The sequence below is a fragment of the Cervus canadensis genome, chromosome 20 (genome assembly GCF_019320065.1).
Source record: "Cervus canadensis isolate Bull #8, Minnesota chromosome 20, ASM1932006v1, whole genome shotgun sequence".
Taxonomy (NCBI): domain Eukaryota; kingdom Metazoa; phylum Chordata; class Mammalia; order Artiodactyla; family Cervidae; genus Cervus; species Cervus canadensis.
This window is the reverse complement of record NC_057405.1, coordinates 35,623,538-35,643,406: the sequence shown is the minus strand read 5'-3', so window position 1 is coordinate 35,643,406 and position 19,869 is coordinate 35,623,538. Positions and strand designations below refer to the sequence as shown.

The window sequence follows — 19,869 nt, the reverse complement described above, 5'->3', positions numbered from 1 at the left end:
ACCTCCCCACGATGTCATTTTGCAGTCCTGGTAGTCACCACCGGTGATAACAATTGAGCAGGGCGGAGAAGACTTAATACAAATACAACCAGTTTTTTTTCATAGCAGAGACTTCAAAGCAGTTCTTACATACTTACCTCTTCAGTTAACATCACCGGGAACTCAGAGGGGTGACTATGGAGGCTGTGGACCTCTACTCTATACTGAGGTGGAGATGCCTGTGCTACATTTACTTACAAGGATGCATGGGCCAGGCCTCAGTTTTCTTTACTCCTCTTAGTGAAGGTAAGTGGGAGAAACTGGCTGTAAGACATTACCAAGCCTCTGACAGAGAAGTGACACCATTCTTATACTAGAATGTGGTTAATAAGTCAAAGAAAAAGAGTCTCCAACCCATCTAAATTAAACAAAGCCTGAAACGAATAGAAAAAATGTGCAGTGTGTATTTGGCAGATTTAAGACAACTCAGGACAATAAAACAATGGACTATAGTAGACTATTTACGTATATATAGATCTCTCTTAGGCACCATAATCAATATGAGCCCACAGTTATTTAAACTTGATTCAGGCCACAGTCAGACATTTGTTCTTATTTACAAATATTTAAATTAAATACAACCTGAAACATGTTTTGTTACATACAAAAAAAAAAGAAACTATACAACTCAGGAGCAAATGTTTGTTTTAAATAATTACATTTAAACTAAATGGAACCACTTGTGGTGCTCAAGTTTTTACCACCCCTTCCAGAAAATCTTTTTCTACCATCTCTTCTATTTTTTGCCTAGCTTTGCTGGAAAATGGTTTGTGGCTTTCCAGCTTCACGTCCTTGTTGGGGAAGGTGGTGGCGTAGAGGACGGGGCTCCCTGAGTGTCCCGCGCATCGGCTGGTGACTTTGCTGTTGAAGACCTGGCTGAGCACGCTGAAGAACGGCAGCAGCTGCTCGAGGCTGCGCACCGTGCAGACGGTGAGCAGCAAGTGCCCCGGCTCCCAGCCCAGCGCTCTCCCTGAGTTCTCCTCCTCCGGGTTTTTCTGCAGAAGACAGAGGGGCAGCTGTTACCAGCAGAAGGCCTCAGTCTGCGAGAAGGCTTAGACAGAGTTAAGAAATGAATACAAATGATGCCATTAAGTCTCCATTCCAGACTTGCTAAAACACCTGCTTCTGACTGAGGCCTTCTGGTGCCAATTATTAATTGTACACTGAGTAAGATTTTCCATCTAGAAAGCACGAGTAAGCTTAGCTATTAGCGGAACTGGTTTTAGATATGGACAGATACTGAAGTTCATCTTGTGCTTTGCATATACTCAAAAAGCTCCCAGATTTCTGGACTCCCACTAATGTATCCGAGGACTAGGTCATAAAATGACCACAGAAGAAGGGACAGACGGTCTCATACATGTCACTGTTAGTACATCAATCAATTACATTGTGGCCACAAGGCTTAGACCTGCCACAAGACAGTAGCAAAGTCCAATGAATAACTACTGCCACACAGGGAAAGGAAAGGCACTCTGAGGAGAGACCCTGGCATGTGCTTCTGGGTTGTTGTAAACCACATGGGGAAGGGAAGCTGGACCTGGAGGCAAAGTTACTCCCTGCTCTGCCATGTCCTTACCGTGGGCAAGGTACAGCCTATAAAATGGGGCAGCAGAGAAGTCAAATAAGAATGAATGTGAAGACTGTCCACCGAGTACAAACAGTAATTTACATACTTAAGCAGCTAATTTGAGAAGCCAACTAAATTATACAAATACAGTTGTAAACATTAGTCTTATCTAGAGAATGTTCTGAGAGATCTGAAGATGTCTGAACTGGGGCAGAATCATAGATAGGAAAACATACTGAGTAAAGATAATGAAAACAACTAGATAAGAAAAAAAATATCAAGTGGGACTTAGGAAGCAGAATTATAGTCTGTCATATTTGTTAACAAATGGGGTTTGCCTTCTAAGATGTTGCTGAGAAACTTTCATCGTTTACTTAGTATTTTAATATCACTAGCTTCCTAGTAGAGAAGCAGATGCAATCCAGCTTATTTTCTTGTGTGCTTACAGTTTGCTATTTTAAAATAAAATCCTGTTTGAATCTACTTTCCTTTCTCAGAAGTCTCTAGGAACAAGTAAGAAAAGATCATTTTGTTCTTTATCTATGGCCAAATTAAAAAAAAAAAAGAAACAGCTATCTGTTTATTTCTTAGTACGAAATCACTTTCTTTTCCTCTCACCTAGTAATGCTGGCTTTAATGACAGCCCTGAGACTGGCAACTACACCACTTTTAGTGCCCTAAGTCCAAGTGTGATTCAATAGCTATTTAAGGGTCTGCAGAGATGAACTGAGTCTGAAGGGAAACAAGTAATATGCTTGAACCGTCTACACAGGTGATTTCCAAATGGAAGGAACTATGGTATAAGCTTTTGATTATATTCCTGTCAAGAGGTACTTTTAACAGAAGGACTTTTTTTTTTTACTAAAAAGCTCTTGACCAAGAAGAGTGCATTTGTTTTAGTGTCTCTGTTCTTCTTAATCAGAACTAAATCACTTCCTCAGTAATAAATAAAATTTAAAAAGTCAAACGTTTCCATGTGAACGACTTCTGCTTTCACTTCAACAGTCTACACTGGAAAGCCTTCCTTCCTGTTTTACCTCTCTTGTACTGAAATCCAGACCTGGGTTTGTGTCTCAAGATTTGGTCCAGATGTGGCAACTTTTGCTGCCACATCATAAGCATCAAAAAGCCACCCTCACCTGATGACTGGACATCTCCAATCCCTCCAAAATCACTGTCTTAAAGTCCTCCTCCTTGTCCTGTGGAAGGAAAGATTAGAACTCATAGCCTTTGCTCCAGTGAAAAGTGGACTTGGCCATGAAGACCTTGTTTTAAGGTATTTTAGATGAGAAAATACTTTGCAATAGATCTTTTTTTTTTTTTAATTTTGTGGGAGGAGTTCTGTAAAAACTCATTATTATGAGATGCAGGGATGACAATGTACCTATAACCACATAGCTTCTGGAATTGTCATGATTATTTTTTCAGACACTGCAATACCAAAATGAAGGTACCCAAGTGTGCTCCTAAACTCTGGATTCAACTTTCACCTTCATCTCTGTTCTGTTACTTATTAGTCCCTAAAGAAACAACTTGATTTTAAATCAAGTTCTGCATGTCCTTCGAATATAACCTCCTTTGAAATCACTGTCCCCCATTCCATCTCTGTCTGTGGAATGCGGTTTAAGAGCTGCTGCCTGAATAGGGGACCCCAGAAGACTGGAAAATTTCTGAGCACTCAAAGCACGTATTACAAACTAGTACTCAAGATAAAAACCCAGATTGTCCCCAAATTGTACAATTTAGTTTTGAAATTTTCTGAAGGCAAAGAAAAGACAGAAGATTTGTAACAAAGGCCTACTGATGAGAGTGAGAAACTCACTAATTTCTTGGGTAAAGATCTGTAATTTATTAGCCTGATGCATAGTGGAAGCTGTCCATAAGATATGCTGTATCTTACAAATGTTACCTGCTTATACTTAACAAAAATAAATCGAAAAGAATGCAATACCTTTGCCCTTTTCCGAAGAAGTTTTGCTAGTCGTACCACGTAAGGTTTAAATTCTCGTTGATGTATGCCCTGCCGTCTGACTTCCAAACCAGAATCATCTGAGGCTTCTGGAATGAAGGCCCATCGGTACCTATGTATACAAGAATGGTATCAGTCAGTATGATGCACACTGTGCCTCTAAGGCAAGGCCAATAAATACAGTAGACACATCACGACTCCACCACCTACACGGACTCACGTTCCAGCTGTGCCGCCTGCGGCCTGTGAGCTTGTTTCTTAACCTAAGCCTTCCTCAGTAAGTAAAGACACTGTCAACTACCCCACAGAGTTGACGTGAGTAAATGAACATTTGTAATGAACACATGAAAACTGGAAAGTACTCAACACCGTTTTTTTCATGAGCACAACCAAGTAACATGTTTCGTTACTAGGTAAAAATCTCTTAACACATCCTTGGCCAGATGTTTCCTACCTACATAGTAAGGTGGGCAAAGGACTGAAAGGATTTAAGGTCTAAGCAGGACTTCTGAGTACACTTCCATTGCATTTTTATTTGTGTTTAAAATTTCATCTTTAATAAGTAAAATTAGTGTCTATGAAAAAAATTCAAACAGTACAAAAGGGTGTACCAAAGAAAGGTAGTCTCCCCTCACCACAGGTTCCATCAATACTGCCGGTTTATATCCATCCGGAGTTTATGCATAAAAAAGCATGTATTCACACACGCAACCCCACCTCTTTCAATACATAAAAATAATTGCTGTTTATTTTAATTACATATCTTGGAGAAAGATCATATAAAATGCCATCCTTTTTATAAGCTACATAGTCCTCCAGTGTTGGGAGGTACTAACCAGTTTCCTAGACTGTCCAATTTTTTGCTATTACAAACACTGCCATGATGGATCCCGTTATAAACTGCTGATTTATGTGCATGTCTTAGAGGACAGTGGTTGGATAAATCATAGGATATAGCAGAATCATTGGCCTAAGGAAAATATGTATTTTGAATTTTGATAAATATAAACCTCTTTGGAGAAAAGTTAGACAATATCAATGTATACTTCCAACACTAGTAAGAATGTTTCTACTTAAGGGCAAAAGGAAATACACTTTTAGATCTTTACCATTCTGATAGTTACTAATAACTTTAATTTGAATTTCTCTTATGAGTAAGCCTGAGCATCTTTTTAAACATTTGGAAAAATCATGCTTAGATATTACTTTCAAAATTATTAAATTCTCCATGTTATCTTTTGCCACGTTATAGATTTTCTTTAAAAAAAAAAAAAGACATAGTAGTTAAAAAAAACAACTGTAGTTGATATTACATTTTTTATTCCTTTTCTATATCTTGACAAGAGGGGTAAACTCATTATGGTTCTCACCATGGAAGCTAAAAAGGAAAGGTGCATGAAGACTACAGTTTTATTACCTCTGTGAACATAAGCTTCCTAGTTAATTTTGGACAGTTTCCTACAATTCTGCTTAGTATCCTTTTCTAAATTTCTTCAGGAGTAACATCATTTTAACAGACACCCAACCACTGAAATTCACTGAGAAGTGGATATATATGGTTTCAAATTGGGAAAAGAAAAAGGAACAGGAATTGATGTAAAAAAAATTTCTAGTTCTTACCATTACATTTAATGAAAAGTAAGCTTGTGCAATAGCAATTTTTAGAGAAAAAAGGTTCTGGTATCTTACTCTTTATCCTATTAATATTCCATTGGATCCTATTAATATCCAATATTCTTGAATAAATTGGATAGAATAATACAGCACAATTTATAAATGCATAATTAATCACGTGGATAAATTCTCCAATTAAGCACATATTAATGAAGCAATCTTACAGCACTTGCATATTACTTTAACAACTTAAATATGAAAAAAAGTGAGACTTTTTTTCTCACTCTTTGCAACCCCAAGTCTGACTCTTTGCAACCCCATGGACTGTAGCCCCCCAGGCTCCTCTGTCCATGAATTCTCCAGGCAAGGATACTGGAATGGGTTGCCATTCCCTTTTCCAGGGGATCTTCTGGACCCAGGGATTGAACCTGGATCTCCTGCACTGCAGGCAGATTCTTTACTGGCTGAGCCACCAGGGGAGCTCAAATATGAAAAACCATAATTAAATATTTTGAGCACTTATGAACAAAGGCATCTCATGAGAATTTAGTTATATTAATTTCTCCCTCTTCCCCTCTTCCATCTCTAGTTCAGTTCACTATCATCTGAAAGAAACAGTGGTAAAGAAGCTGCCTGCCAATGCAGGAAATAAACACGGGTTCAATCCCTGGGTTGGGAAGATCCCCTGGAGTAGGAAATGGCAACCCACTCCAGTATCCTTGTCTAGAAAATCCCATGGACAGAGAAACCTGGCGGGCTACAGTTCATGCGGTCACAAGAGTTGGACACGACTGAGCTAATACACTACCACGACCACCACCTCCTCCACTGGACCTGAAGCTGGTGAGTCCAGTATCCCACTCCTCACATCTGCTGGCTACTCAATCTGTTGACTGAATGGTCTCTCAGTCTTAATAGATCCATGACAACCATTTCCAATACCTCCCAATAACAGTGTGGCCCCACCATCCTCCTGCCAAAAAGAATTACATCCTAATAAAAATTATAAATACTTTGGCTTACACAAAAAGTTCTATCTTCGATGTCACTGACCAAAGCAAATGCATTTCCCAAATATCTGTTTAATATCCTTATTTTACTTACATCTGAAATTGAGGAAGATTTTCAGAGGGCAATGCCAGAGCCAAATCCAAAAATTTGCAAGCAGAGAGATAGAGGTTTAACCACCGCTGGCTGTTGTATGAAGTAGAAAAGCCGTTACCTCCTGTGTAGGTTGTCTCCAGACCAGCCACAGAGGGGCCTGAAGTCCTGTGGGCGGGGGACAGTGCAGTCAGCAGTTAAACCCTCTTACTGACAAGGAATTCCCGGAAAATCTCAAAATGCCAGCTAATGTTTTCATAACCAGTCTGATAAATGTGCCAGTAATTGCTAAGCAAGGTCATGACTAAGTTATACTGTTCTCAAATCAAAAATTCATTTCTGTTCTTTTAAATATTAGGAATATAAAAATAGCAGAGAATAACTATACTCAAGAAGGATAAAAATATAAGCTGTAAAACCAAGAGGCCTCCCTACCACTCAGTGCCCTTCCATAAAGATAGTGAGAGGGAAAATTCCTCTAATGATCAACAGTTATGAGTACAGGGGACACTCAGAAACCTAGCACTGGAGACTAGTAAACACAGTTAAGACACATAGTGTTAAAGGAACTTCTCAATTTATAAACTGATGTGTACAAAAATTCCTAAATAAGAATAAATTATATTTAGTCATATATTAGTAAGCTGCTTCACTAAAAAGAATAAAATTCTAGTACATTAAACTGAGATCCTTCTGGAAGATATGGACATTTGAATACCTTAGTTATAGGTTAACTGCCATAATAGGTTTTGCCGCATGTTTCAGGGAAAAGATCTGACCTACTAAAACCAACATTGTTCACATAGCAATGTTGCTACATTACTGCAGTGACAGTGTTATAGAAACAGTATTGTATAAACAGTATTGCCTGAAACTGTATTTATGTCTAGAGGCCCACGGCCGCAAATTTGGATAGCTTAATTCAGTCTAAAAAACCTAAGGTATACATGAAACTGTACTATAGCCCCAAGTGATAAACTGGATAACAACAGACTAAATACATAAACTATTCAGATGAAATAGTGTCTATTCCATCCTAGTTATAAAGTAACACTCTGGATGATTTAGGATCCTAAACACTGAAAGACTATACCAAAATGAATTACATATTACCGTGAAATATCTTCATCAGCAGTGAGTTCCTGCTCCATCAGTAAAAATACCTGTACCTGAAGACCACGGAATAAGTGTCAAATGTTTATCTAATCCTTCCTTCAAGTTATCTTTAGGCTATATTTTCATCAATCCAAACACAAATTTTAGGATGCAACTTTAGGATCATTAAATTATACTTAGTTTCTAAAAATAAAACTGGATGTTTAGCACAGAGCCGTGCCAACTCATTTGGCAGAGGCAGGATGAAAGCATGCTCTTACTTGGCGATTATGGAACAGAGTCACAGTTACTATAAAAAGACAAATGTTACAGCGAATGTCTTTGTGAGGAAAGTATAAGGCTGGGTTTTTGGAGTTAAGAGATTGTTTTCTATTTACTTACTCATCTCGTTTTGCTCCCAGCTCCCCAGGTCGTTCAGATGAGGGTGATGGTTTGGTCTGGGAGGAGAATGGGCTGGTATCCTGGGACTTAGGAAGGTTTTATTGTTTGGGACTTTACAAAATCTTATCAGTGTCTCTGAAGCAGCTTACCTAGGTAAGTGCTGCACTTCAGTGATACATGCCTTCAGGCCATCTAAATCCAGCTAACCCACCTCTGATCACCCTGGAGCTATAGGAGGAGCCAGGCCTGGCAGCCATGACACAGCTAAAACTTTGGTGTGACCTAAACCAGACCTGATGACATAATGATTCACAAGAAGCTAATAACCCTGAATATTGCATATTTCAAAGTTTAAACTGTATGGAGACATAATCTGACTTACTATTCTCAGCTGTAAAAATTTTCAGTAATAGGCTTAACCAGAGTTCAATTTTCTTCCAAGATTAGTTTTTATCCAGTAAGCATGCTGATACTTGTCACATTGTTTTATAATTTAGATTTACTACCTAACTGAATTACAATTAACTCACAAGTTCTGTGATCATGGTAGGCCAGAGCGAGGTAAGATGTTGTGGAGACATTCTCAAAAGTAACACTCTGAAAAACAGGAACACTTGAGAGTGAAGAGTCGGCACCTGGGGCAGACGAAGACTCTCAACCAGTCTCTCTGGGAAAAAAAACAACAGTATATTTTCAGTATCTAAATATTAGAATCATTTCCATGATTCTGTATTTATATTCCATATAAACTTTTCTATATAATCTAGTTCAGTAATTTCTGAACCGATGATGAAGAGTCAGCTTTGTAAAACATTTGTAATCTGGTGCAGCTACGTTCATAAAATAAAAATGAATTACTAGAAAAATCAAATTAAAGAAAGGTATATAAAATACAGTGTCATGCTTTTATTACTAGATTCAACAGATTCTCTCAAATTGCTGTGAAGGCTTAAAATGCTTACTCTACATTTCTGTACTTATCATGGATGGACTGACACACTCATACTGGTCCATGGACCACACTTTGAGTAGCACCGAGCTAGTCAATGCTAAAACATCACAGGACAAATGGTGTGTATGTTGTCCACTGGACATTAGGTATAAAGAGTCAGAAAAGGAGTCCTTTATCTTCAGAGAGAGAGGAACAATCTCAGTAAAGAGATGACAACTCTCATTCTCAACTCAATCCCCGTGCCGCCTGCCAAGGCTAGTGGCTGCCCACACGCTGACTTGTGTTTGGCAAACAGTTCTGCCCGGGCAAGTTCACTCCCACTACAGGGCCACTGGTGGCTCAGGGTGATGACCGCACCGATACCTCCAGGACACGGGACCACCAAACCTACGTGACCAAGGTGATCAGAAACCTTATACAACCCGCTGCTCTGTCCCCAGACTCTAACTTCTAGCTAAAATTTCCTGGCTACGTCTATTTCAGTCTCCTCCTTTAAAGATGTATAACCTCTCATTCACAATAAAAAACAAAAAAACCCCACTAATATACCTGGCTGTAGCAAAACAGTCTCATACCTCATTCTCAAACATGACTTCCCAGGAAATTTGACCCAAATAATAAAATAGAGACCATGTTTAGGCAAGTCCTATGAACTCAGTGTTTGATTTCTTTTACATACAAGTGATAATCGACTAATTTTTGTTGTTTCAATGGAATAAATTTCTAATTCTACAACATCCTCTATCTACCAACATTTGGTAAATATTTCACCCCAACTTACAACTTAGGGAAAGTATTTTCTAAGGAACAATAAAAAACAACAGTTGGGAAAAATAGAGAAAATAGTTTTCCACTGTTTACCTTGTATATCAGGAAGATATTTCTGATACTGGTCAATTTCACTGCTAAAAATAGCAAATGCTAATCTTTTCAGAAGCATGGCTCTCTGCTCTAGTTCCACATCACGGTTTGCAAAGAGATTAAGTGAACTGCTTTGGGCCACAGCTACACGAGCTGAGGGGGACAAAAAAAGCAAGTAAGAGAGGTTGTTATAGTCATCTAGCGATCTGAAAAAAGATGTTTGTGTTTTTCATTTTTAAGAATGTCTAGAAACCCTATGACATCTGAGAGAGAGGCCTGGGGGACTCTTCTCCGAGGCAGATGGGCTGGCACACAGACTCAACATACACAAGTCAGAGACCAATTAGTAAGAAGTGCAATGTGGAGAGAGAAGAAAATTGAGGACTAACTGTAGGTTTCAGAAGGTAAAATCACTAACAAAGCCATTTTATAAAGCCCTTTATTATTTCACGGCATCTGCCTAAATCCTTCTCATTGTTTTAAAAACTTCTGGCCTGGCCCAGCCTAGGCTGCCGAGCTCTCCTTCCTCTTGTCTTGTACTCACCCCGATCCCCTCTTTGCAGCCGCTCTGTCTTCTTTGCTCTTTCGTGAACTCAGCAGGCTTGTTCCTATTCTGAGGGCTTTATAATTTTTGTCCTTTATTCCTAGAATACTTTGTCCCTAGGCATGCTCATGGCTGTCTTTTTTTTTTAGTTTCACCTCAAGTATGAGCTCTTGAGCTGTTATTTAAAATCTATTGTAGCGCCCTATTTCCTTCACAATTTCTTACTTGCTCCCTGAAATAATTTTACTTATTGGATTAAGGTGAGCATAATGCCTGGCGCATTTTTGTCTTTTAATAAATAAATGTTAAAAAGATCAATCTCAACCTTAAAACAAACCTGTGGAGATTAGAGAATACACTGTCCCTTTTCCAGAGGGGAAACTGCAGCCTGGTTAAGAAGGGACATGAAATTCTAGGGATTCATCCAACTTTGCTGCTACTTAAGATCATTAGTTGGATAATTTTCAAACTTTAAGAAAATCAAGAAAACTTTTTTTCCCCGCAGATGAAATACTATGAGGAACCCCAATATATAAGCTAATAAAATAGGGAAGAAGTGGGGTGGAAAGTGATTCTGACTTCTTGGCCCCTCTCTTTCTTCATTCAAAGGAGATAAACACAGCCCCAGTATTTTCTTTTTTTGCCCTGGCTCACAGCATGGGTCTCACTACCCACCAGGGATGGAATCCGAACCCCCTGCAGTGGAAGCCTGGAGTCCTGCCCACTGGATGGATGGCCAGGGAATCCCCCAGTGCCCTAGGATTTAGAGTGACTTGTTTGATAGGTTTGTCCCTATTGCCTGCTTTTCTCCGCCTTCCTACCTGTCAGTATTTGCTTCAGTGATTATTGAGTGCCAGGTTCTATGCTATGTGCTGGGGAAACAAGTTAGAGACAAATGTGACAAGGCCAAATAGTTTACTGATTATTTATCTACTATGCTGTCTTCTTCAAGTTTTAACATTATATTCCTGTGGGGTACTAAGTATCACTACAACCTGACAAAGAGCTAATTCAGTAGTTTCTAGACAAGAGCAAAGCAAGTAAGAATGGCTTATGTACAGGAAAGACACTTAGGTCGTCATCCCTAGTACTCACTCATTAAATCTCTAAACGTTGTCTTATCATGTGTCATCAGATTGTCCATAATTGCTCTCCAACTGAAAGAAACCAGGATCATGATATGTAATTAACATTTTGTTAATATGTTTAGTATTTCAGTACTTTAATGTGAAGTACATTTAAAGTATTTTAAATACTTTTTAGTATTTAAAAAGCGTTCTACTTTGCAGATAGCAGTTGATTTCAACAGATTCTGTGAGATGCATCATCATGTTGAATAGAAGCAGGATGACTTACTGGTTAACACAAGAGGCATCCATCTGAAAGAAACTGGGATCCATAAAGAGGTCAAAGGCTTCTTTTTTCCAAGCTCTCCGTGTGTACTGATACCCACTGAGGCTGCTCAGCAGCTGGACACAGGCTCGATAGCTAGGGGCATTATGTGCACTGGGAGGAAGGAGAGCCACATTAACCTCTACGTTAACCTTACTCATCATATTAAGTTACTCATAAGTGTTCACATTTATCTAAAGCAATGATGGGAAATAGAAAGCACTTGTGTAAGAGAAACATTTTTTATCATATAATTTAAGGTAAAAATAAAGTCATTTTGTGATAATTTCATTTTTGGAATAAAGCAACACAACTCATTTTTAACAGAATACGAGTTAACTAACACATCTAGTTAAATAACAGTAGTACCTATGATTTCGGAGGTAGGGCACAACATAATGCATAATATTTACAAGTAAAGGTATGACTCGTTCTTTTTCATCACTGTAGAAAACCATATCCAAAAGATGAGCCAAAACCTAAAAAAGACATAAATGAAATGGAATGTATAATCTGAGAGCTGAAACTGACAGCATCTAGAGGTGGTTTTCAGTCTGTAAGAAAATCTAGAATACCTTAAAATTAGAAAAATCTAAAAGCAAATCTCCTTAATCCATTTTTACATGAATGGCTTCTGCCACTATCTGCATTTTTTTCCCACTGTAACTAAGGAATATACATACGGCCAAATATTACTAGGAAGAAGAGAAAAAGAGAGGTTAAGAACCTTCCAATATGATAGAGAGTAAACACCAAATTTAAGACTAGAAACTCAGTACCTCTCTCCCTGAGTGTGTTACCGGGGGTTTAGGAAAAATCCAAGCTCATGAATTGGGAGGCAACTCTGTCAATTAGCTATTTGCCTTTAGTCATACTGTTCTAATCTTTGTAAGGTTCAGTAACCACATCTGTAAGGAGGACAGAAAGAGGAACTGCAGGTCTGTATAATAGGGTATAAAAAAAGAGCATGTCAGAGCATGTATATAAAAATGTTTGGTAAACTGTAAATACTTAATAGTGACCAGCATCGTTATATCACTTTCACCCTTCTCTACCAAACTGTGATACAAAAGCACTGTTCAATTTTAAACAGTACACTTGTGAAAAACAGTGCATGGGGCGGGGCGGGGCGGGGGGCAATGTCTAAAGTTGCTAAAGTCATGTCTGACTCTTTGTGACCCCGTGGACTACACAGTCCATGGAATTCTCCAGGCCAGAATACTGGAATAGGTAGCCTTTCCCTTCTCCGAGGGATCTTCCCAACCCAGGCATCGAACCCAGGTCTCCCACATTGCAGGCAGATTCTTTACAAGCTCAGCCACAGGGAAGCCCAAGAATACTGGAGTGGGTAGCGTATCTCTTCTCCAGTGAATCTTCCAGACCCAGGAATCGAACCGGGGTCTCCTGCACTGCAGGTGGATTCTCTACCAACTGAGCTGTCAGGGAAGCCCATAAAAATGTTTGGTAAACTGTAAATGCTTAGTAGTGACCAGCATTGTTATACCACGTCCACCCTTCCCTATGAAACTGTGATACAAAAAGCACTGTTCATTTTTAAACAGTACACTTGTAAAAAAAACATAGTGCATGGGGGAGAGCAAGGTCTAAATTGCTGTCATTAATATTTAACAAACTACTAATCTGAACACAAAGTCTAAACTTTATTTTATACTGATTTCTTGAACTACAAAATAGTATTTCAAATTAAAATCTCCTTTGTAAGAACTACTTACTAACTGTTTACTTGAAAGTTCATGTGAAAAAATCTGACAACATTTACCTCAGAAAGTAATGTCAATGCATGGACACTATATACAGAAGGAGTTATGTTTGAGGTTTCCATTGCAGGTGATAACATATCTAAATAAGAAAAAAGACAGGTAAAGATACAGTTAGGTTTTTTCCCCACTGAAAATGTTAACATGAGAAAAGGGAGGATTTTACAGCAATTATAGTGCTGACTGTAATAATTTCTTAATGAGTGGTGGCGGTGGTTCAGTTGCTAAGTTGTCTGTCTCTCGTGACCCCATGAACTGCAGCCCGCCAGGCTTCTCTGTCCGTGGGATTCTCCAGGCAAGAATACTGGAGTGGGTTGCCATTTCATCCTCCAGGGGATCGTCCTGACCCAGGGATTGAACCCGTGTCTCCTGCATTGCAGGCAGATTCTTTACAGCTGAGCCACCAAAGGACAGATGCCTACAAATACAAACTTAAGTGTAGGGGGGATCAATACCTTCAACATCGGATTCCAAATTTGTTCCATCTACCATTATTTTGGGAGAAGGCTTAACTTCAAGATTGCGCCGCAGCCATGTTGTCTGTTCCAAAGAAGAACCAGCTATCGCACCAATTGCATCCACTATCTTATGAGTCACATCCTGAAGAAACAAGGAAAACCCCTTATATCTATGTGTGTACACAGGCACACACACGAAACTTCACAGATGATCTCTTCTGACCTTCCCACTTTAGATTTGAGGGCACTAAGAGACAGAGTTTTGGCAACAACTCTCAATTCAGAATGACTTACCTGGAGATCTCTTTGGTCCTTTTTATTCTCCAAACTAGGGTTTTTCATGATAAACTCATTCAGAACTCTGAAAGGGTCAAAGAAAAAAAACAAACAGGAAATATTAGCGTAAAGAAAATGATGTAATATAATTTTTCATAGCAAGTGGTGTTATGGTCTCAATTTTAACTCTATATGTTTAACGAATATGTGTATACGTGGACATTCCATGACCCAGGTGAAATGCATAAACATATGCATGTAGAGCCCTGTACAAGGATGTTCATAACAGCATTATTTATAAAATCCAAATGGGAAAGAACCCGAATGTCCAGCAATAGAAGAGATAGACTGTGGCGTATTCATACTATGAAATACTAAACGGCAATGAAAATGAATAAATTATAGCTACATGAAATTACATGGATAATTTTTATAAACATATGCTGTATGAAAGAAGTAGACATAAAACAGACATGTTCAAAAACAAGGCAACATTTATCTGTGGCAGTATATGTCAGAATGGAGGTTATCTTGGGGAGAAGGGAAAGGACAGCAATTAGGAAGGAACTTGAGGGGACATATGGTGTCTCATTTCTTAATTTAGGTCTGTGATTGTACAGTTGACATCTTCACTTTGTAATAACTTATAATTTGTATGTTTTCTGTGATATATATTAACAAAAAATTTAAAAACCTAAACCCCACCAATCTTAAATTGTAATATAAAAATGGTTTCTTTGTGTGTATGATAGATTAAAAAGGATTCTTGAATGGAAGAAATCCATATCCATTGTTTGCTAAAATTCTACTCAATATTTAACTTAATATTATTAAGATTAACTATATGCATAATTATTTCCAAACTAACACGTAAGGTGATATTGAAGAACAATCATATAAATTTCTATTTTATAATTAGGAATTTTTAGAGGATCAGTGGAATGGTTGGGAGAAAAAATAAACCACCCAATTTAAAAATGGAATTAGTTTTCTAGTACAAGTGAAAATGTCCAACTTTTAATTTAAATACTCAGAAGATACACACATTGAGAACGAGGTAGAACATTTCATTATCTGAGAAACGAGAAAGGAAGAAAAAACAGGTGACGAAACAAGAAAATCTTGCAGAGGAGAAGGTACAAGTCTAATAGTTGGCTTTAATTTTTAACGAGATTAGCAGGATATCTGGTGATGATTCAAAGAGCTGTCCATATATTCCTTCTTTGAGCCTTAGAACAATTTAGAGGTAGGTAAGGCAGGTACTATTACTCTTGACAGATGGGAAGATAGCCTTGGAAAAGTTTATTGACATACCCTGGGTCCCAGAGATAAGAGTTAGAACTAGATATCAGAAGAGAAGAATCAGAAATCTTTATGGGAACACTGTTTTGATTTCCAGGGTTTACAGTTATCTCTCATCAGTAAAAATTATCATACACACGAGTCATCTTTATCTTTGGTCCAGGAATTGCAGACGCTGAGTCCACTGCTCTTTTCACTACACCTTCAATGTCATAGACTCCCTCAGATTTCTGGTTTAGAAAACAGCACAAGGACCTAGGGATCATTGCTAGGGTTCGCAGTGTTACTCAGCTCAACAGGGTGACCAGCTCTCATCCTTGTTCCTCCACCTCCTCTCTGCTTCCTGGTGTAAGACTACATTCAACATTTACCAGAATCTCGAGTCCATTTTACCAAAGAACCCTCACTTTCCCTCCCTCAACTTCAAAATTTTCTAGATCATTGGTTGCCAAAGCAGAATCACTGGTTCCCTTCAGGACAACAGAGAAGCTAAGTCTGTGTATATAGAACCACCCAACTACACTTATGAAAAACACCATCAGAGCTACAGAGGTTGACTAAGGTTGAAGTTCTTTGTATGTGGTTGAGTTTACATCCCATTTGGTGTAATAACACGTTGAACGTCTAAAGTAATGCAAACAGGTTGGAGACAAGGTTATTCCCTTTCGCGAATTCCCCTCTTCTGTCTTAAGCAGTCCTTTTCAAATTTCAGGATGTAATGTAATCACCTGAGACCCTTGTTAAACTGCAGATTCTGATTCAGGTGGTCTGGGTTGGTGCTTGAGAGTCTACATTTCTAACAAGCTCCCACGTGACTCTATTGCTGCTGGTTGAAGGGCCAACCTTTGAGTCACAAAGTTTTAGAGGAAATGTAGCCTTCTTTCTCACTATTACCCCTGCCATTCCCTGGTCTCCATGCCCTCCCAGCTGCCTCTGGAATCTGGTGCTCCCAAGGAGGTCCCCGCCCCCTACAATCTCCTATGGAACACGCTCCCCTTACATAATAGTTATTATCAGCCAGGCACTATTCTAGGAATTTAACAAACACTAACTCTAAATGAGGTAGGCACTATTATCATCTCCACTTTACAGATGGAAAGGTATATAACCTGTGTAGGGCCTTCTAGCAAAGAAGGAACGGAATTGGGATTTGAATTCAGGCAGAGTCTTTGCTGTTCACTACTCAACATCCTTAGGTTTTCTTACCATTAATGATGACTTTCAAATCACATTTCCTTCTGCTACCTTGTCAGTTCTCTTTCTTTTCGTGATCAAACAAACTCAAAGACTAATTCACACTAACTTTTTACTCTAACCCTTGCCCTTAACAGCTGTGCTTACTATCTCATCCAACTCTTTTCTCCTAATTCCCAATCCTCTTTGGATCATCAATAAATACACCCTCTTTTTATACATCATCTTCCCTAATCTCTCTAAAGGGGTTAGCCATGCCCTCTTAACTTCTCTTTGCTTCTAGAACACTGAAAATACCTGTTTTTATTCTACCTTTCTGATGTTTTTCTTTTCCATCTCCTTTGCTGGCCCCCTTTCCTTCTTTTCTTGTCCTGTTATTTCAATCCCATAATCCACAGCACACAAACTTGCTACCTCCCATTAGAAATGATTCTTAGTCTATCTTCTTTCCCCTATGATCTATTCTACTACTAACTTGCTGGTCATATCCCTCCTCAAAACCTGCTATCACTCCCATTCCCTGCCCAAGACTAAATTTCTTAACAAAAAAGCAAATTCCTTTCCCATTCCAGTTCCCATCTCCCTCGCATTCACCCACCGTTCCACTGCTACGCCTACACTACAGCCAAAGCAGACAAGGTACCTTGCCCAGTATCCCCTCCCTATTCCACAAAGGCTTTCCCCTCCTACCATCTCCACTCCCTGAGCAAGTATTTCCTGGGGACATATTATTAACCAAGAATATGGGATAGTAAAAGACACTGTCTAGACATCATGGTGCTTGCAGTGAAGGGTAACTAGAACTTACCAAATAATCACACAAATTAGTAACAGATATCAGGAAACAACATGACAGAGAATGACTTTTTATGTTCACGGTTCTGAACTCAAATGACTCCCCTTCAGTCATCCTGCTCACCTCTGCCCCTTTCAGTCCCACACTTTCTCATCACTAAGTGACTTACTGCTGCAAGAGTTTTATATTAGCATGTTTACATTTTGCATATGTATAAACACACAATGTTGCCTCCATAATCCCACTCCCCCCAAGAAGGTAGAGATCACACCATCACCCAAAACATGTTATTCAGCAATCAGAAACAATGAACACTATTCTTTTACTTGAAATCATATTTTTAAAGTGAAATTGCTTACCCAAGTATAAGAAACTGCCCTGGGGCTGGAAGGCTCAGTTGTATGGAATCTTTTAGAAGTATCAACAGTGATGCCCAGCTATCCACTAAATTCGGCACTGGAATTCTGCAAAATGAACACAGTTTCTATACACAGAGAAAGCCAATATCAAGTTTAATTTTCCCTATATTTCCCCAGTCTTTACCATATTTTCCTGCTTTCTCTGAAAATTTCCTAAATTTGATAGACTGTGATACTGTGATAGAACATTTCTGAAAGCTTTATATTTTCTACTCTTATTATATGTAAAAAGAAAACCAAGCATACATACTTAAAATATCCAGTGTAATTTATTACAGTAGAAATTTTGTCATAGAAATACCAGTTCTTAACCACACTGACTCTCAAAATTAAAATGTAGCTCAATAAATTTAATTATTGACATCATAGTTACCTACTCCCTTCCCTATTCTCTCCACTTCTCTGTTAAATTAGCTCTTTCTCCTTCACCTATGAGTCTCTATCTCATCTAAGGGAGGGCTGTCAATCTATCCTAAATATCAGTCTCTCACCTCTAGAGAAATTAAGATTCTCTTTGTTTCTTCTTGACCTTAACCCTAACTCTTCTACCTAAATGTAGATTTTAGGTAGTCCCTATTCTAAATCACAACCAGTTTAACCTAACCTTATAAATGTTAGTCATCAATCACAAACTGATGCCAAGTTTGATGATTAAAATGGAAAACATCCTTATAAGGGAGGATTAAAATTCAGGTTCTTGAATAAGACGTTTATCAAAATTCAAATCAGCGAAATTCTGTTCATATGTCAGCTAAATGCAAAACTGGAATGCCATAACAAGAAGATATTTTCATATCATTATTCCACTAAAAAAAAAAACAGACGACCTTGTTTTCTCATCTGTATCAAAATAATGAATCAGTGGCAATAGGCATAGTTTCAAGAACAGGATGTAGTTTGTTTATTTATATTTAAATGATTGTCTTACAATTCCGTGTTTTAATGTCCAGTGTACTTTAACATACTTAGGTCTTTATATCTGTAGGATCCACATGACTGGGTCATTAAGAGGCCATTAACTGCCTGGGTCATTAATTGCCTTTATTAATATATCCACAAACAATGTTTTTCTGTTTCCAGTATTAGTTCTTTTAGTTTCAGAAAGAAAAAAAATAAGTAACTCCTTGAAAGAATTCAGGTGCTTTCTTCCTTGTTTCCTAATTTTTATACATTGCTAAATAAAGTGAGGAGAGATCCACAGCAGTTATCTTACCTTTGAATATAAGCATAGAAAAACTGAAGCATGCAGACTTCCAAAGAAAGATGTTTCTATAAACAAAACAAACCGATTTTATAGTGAAGAAAAATGCTGCTTTTTCTTTTCCATAGTTATAACTACTCTGTATTTTACCAGTTTTAAATTAAAAAAAATTAAAAGCAAACAAAATCGAACACTAGGTTGTCATCCAAATCATGCAGCTCTCTTTCATGTAGTAGGCAAAACACAAAAGCTATTTAAAAAGCTGAAAATGGATAGAAAAGAATCAAAAGATTCTCAGTTCCAACCCACCCCCATATCCAAAGCACACCCCAATCACTATTTTTAAATGATCCATTGACTCTATAAGCATCAACACTATTTTTAATCAGCCTATGCTTGGCTGGGCTACCAGAATTAGGTTGACTTCCTTTTTTTTTTTTTTAATAAAATGGAATTTAAATCTATTTCACCACAAGTTTCTGTTAAATTAGTATAGGTAGGTAGGTAGGTATAGTTGGTTCCAAATTTGAACTAACTCCTAATAGCCTAAAATCTATTCTTTAAAGTTAGTGCTGAATGTAACATATAATAAAAAGAAGGCACCCACCCTTAAAAATCAGTAGTAGACAAGAAAATAACACTGATGTCCACTTACCAATGTGATTTGTTATGTTTTGACACCAACTATTCCCTTGAAAATTTCCCCTTGTACCACATGAGGAAAAATCAAGTATCTGATGAATTCAGAACTTAGTATACTGAGAACAGGGTGGGCAGCAGTTGAGGAGTACAGAACTTGCTCTTACTTGATTTTATATCCTTCACACTTAGCCCAATGTCTCTGGCACAAGTAGATGCTCAAAATAATAATTTCAAGCAAATTTAAAATCCTATCACAAGTGCCCC

The 19,869-nt window shown here is 38.1% G+C and overlaps 1 protein-coding gene across 6 annotated transcripts in view; it reads right to left on the bottom strand.

Annotated features, from left to right (window-relative positions):
- Positions 1-421: 421 nt before the first annotated feature.
- Positions 422-19,869, bottom strand: part of DOP1A (DOP1 leucine zipper like protein A) — a 133,849-nt gene continuing 114,401 nt past the window's right edge. For 4 of the 6 annotated variants that reach the window (XM_043439529.1, XM_043439532.1, XM_043439530.1 and 1 more), the window contains 15 exons: positions 18,976-19,031; positions 17,703-17,807; positions 14,070-14,136; positions 13,773-13,917; positions 13,320-13,399; positions 11,909-12,018; positions 11,504-11,653; positions 11,243-11,304; positions 9,604-9,756; positions 8,321-8,457; positions 7,407-7,462; positions 6,297-6,461; positions 3,561-3,690; positions 2,749-2,808; positions 422-1,034 (listed from right to left, as the gene is read on the bottom strand). In XM_043439529.1, the coding sequence (XP_043295464.1) occupies positions 729-1,034; positions 2,749-2,808; positions 3,561-3,690; positions 6,297-6,461; positions 7,407-7,462; positions 8,321-8,457; positions 9,604-9,756; positions 11,243-11,304; positions 11,504-11,653; positions 11,909-12,018; positions 13,320-13,399; positions 13,773-13,917; positions 14,070-14,136; positions 17,703-17,807; positions 18,976-19,031 (1,782 nt within the window). In that variant the 3' untranslated portion in view covers positions 422-728. The remainder of the gene's footprint in view (positions 1,035-2,748; positions 2,809-3,560; positions 3,691-6,296; positions 6,462-7,406; positions 7,463-8,320; positions 8,458-9,603; positions 9,757-11,242; positions 11,305-11,503; positions 11,654-11,908; positions 12,019-13,319; positions 13,400-13,772; positions 13,918-14,069; positions 14,137-17,702; positions 17,808-18,975; positions 19,032-19,869) is intronic. The other 2 variants (XM_043439533.1, XM_043439534.1) reach the window with 1 other exon arrangement.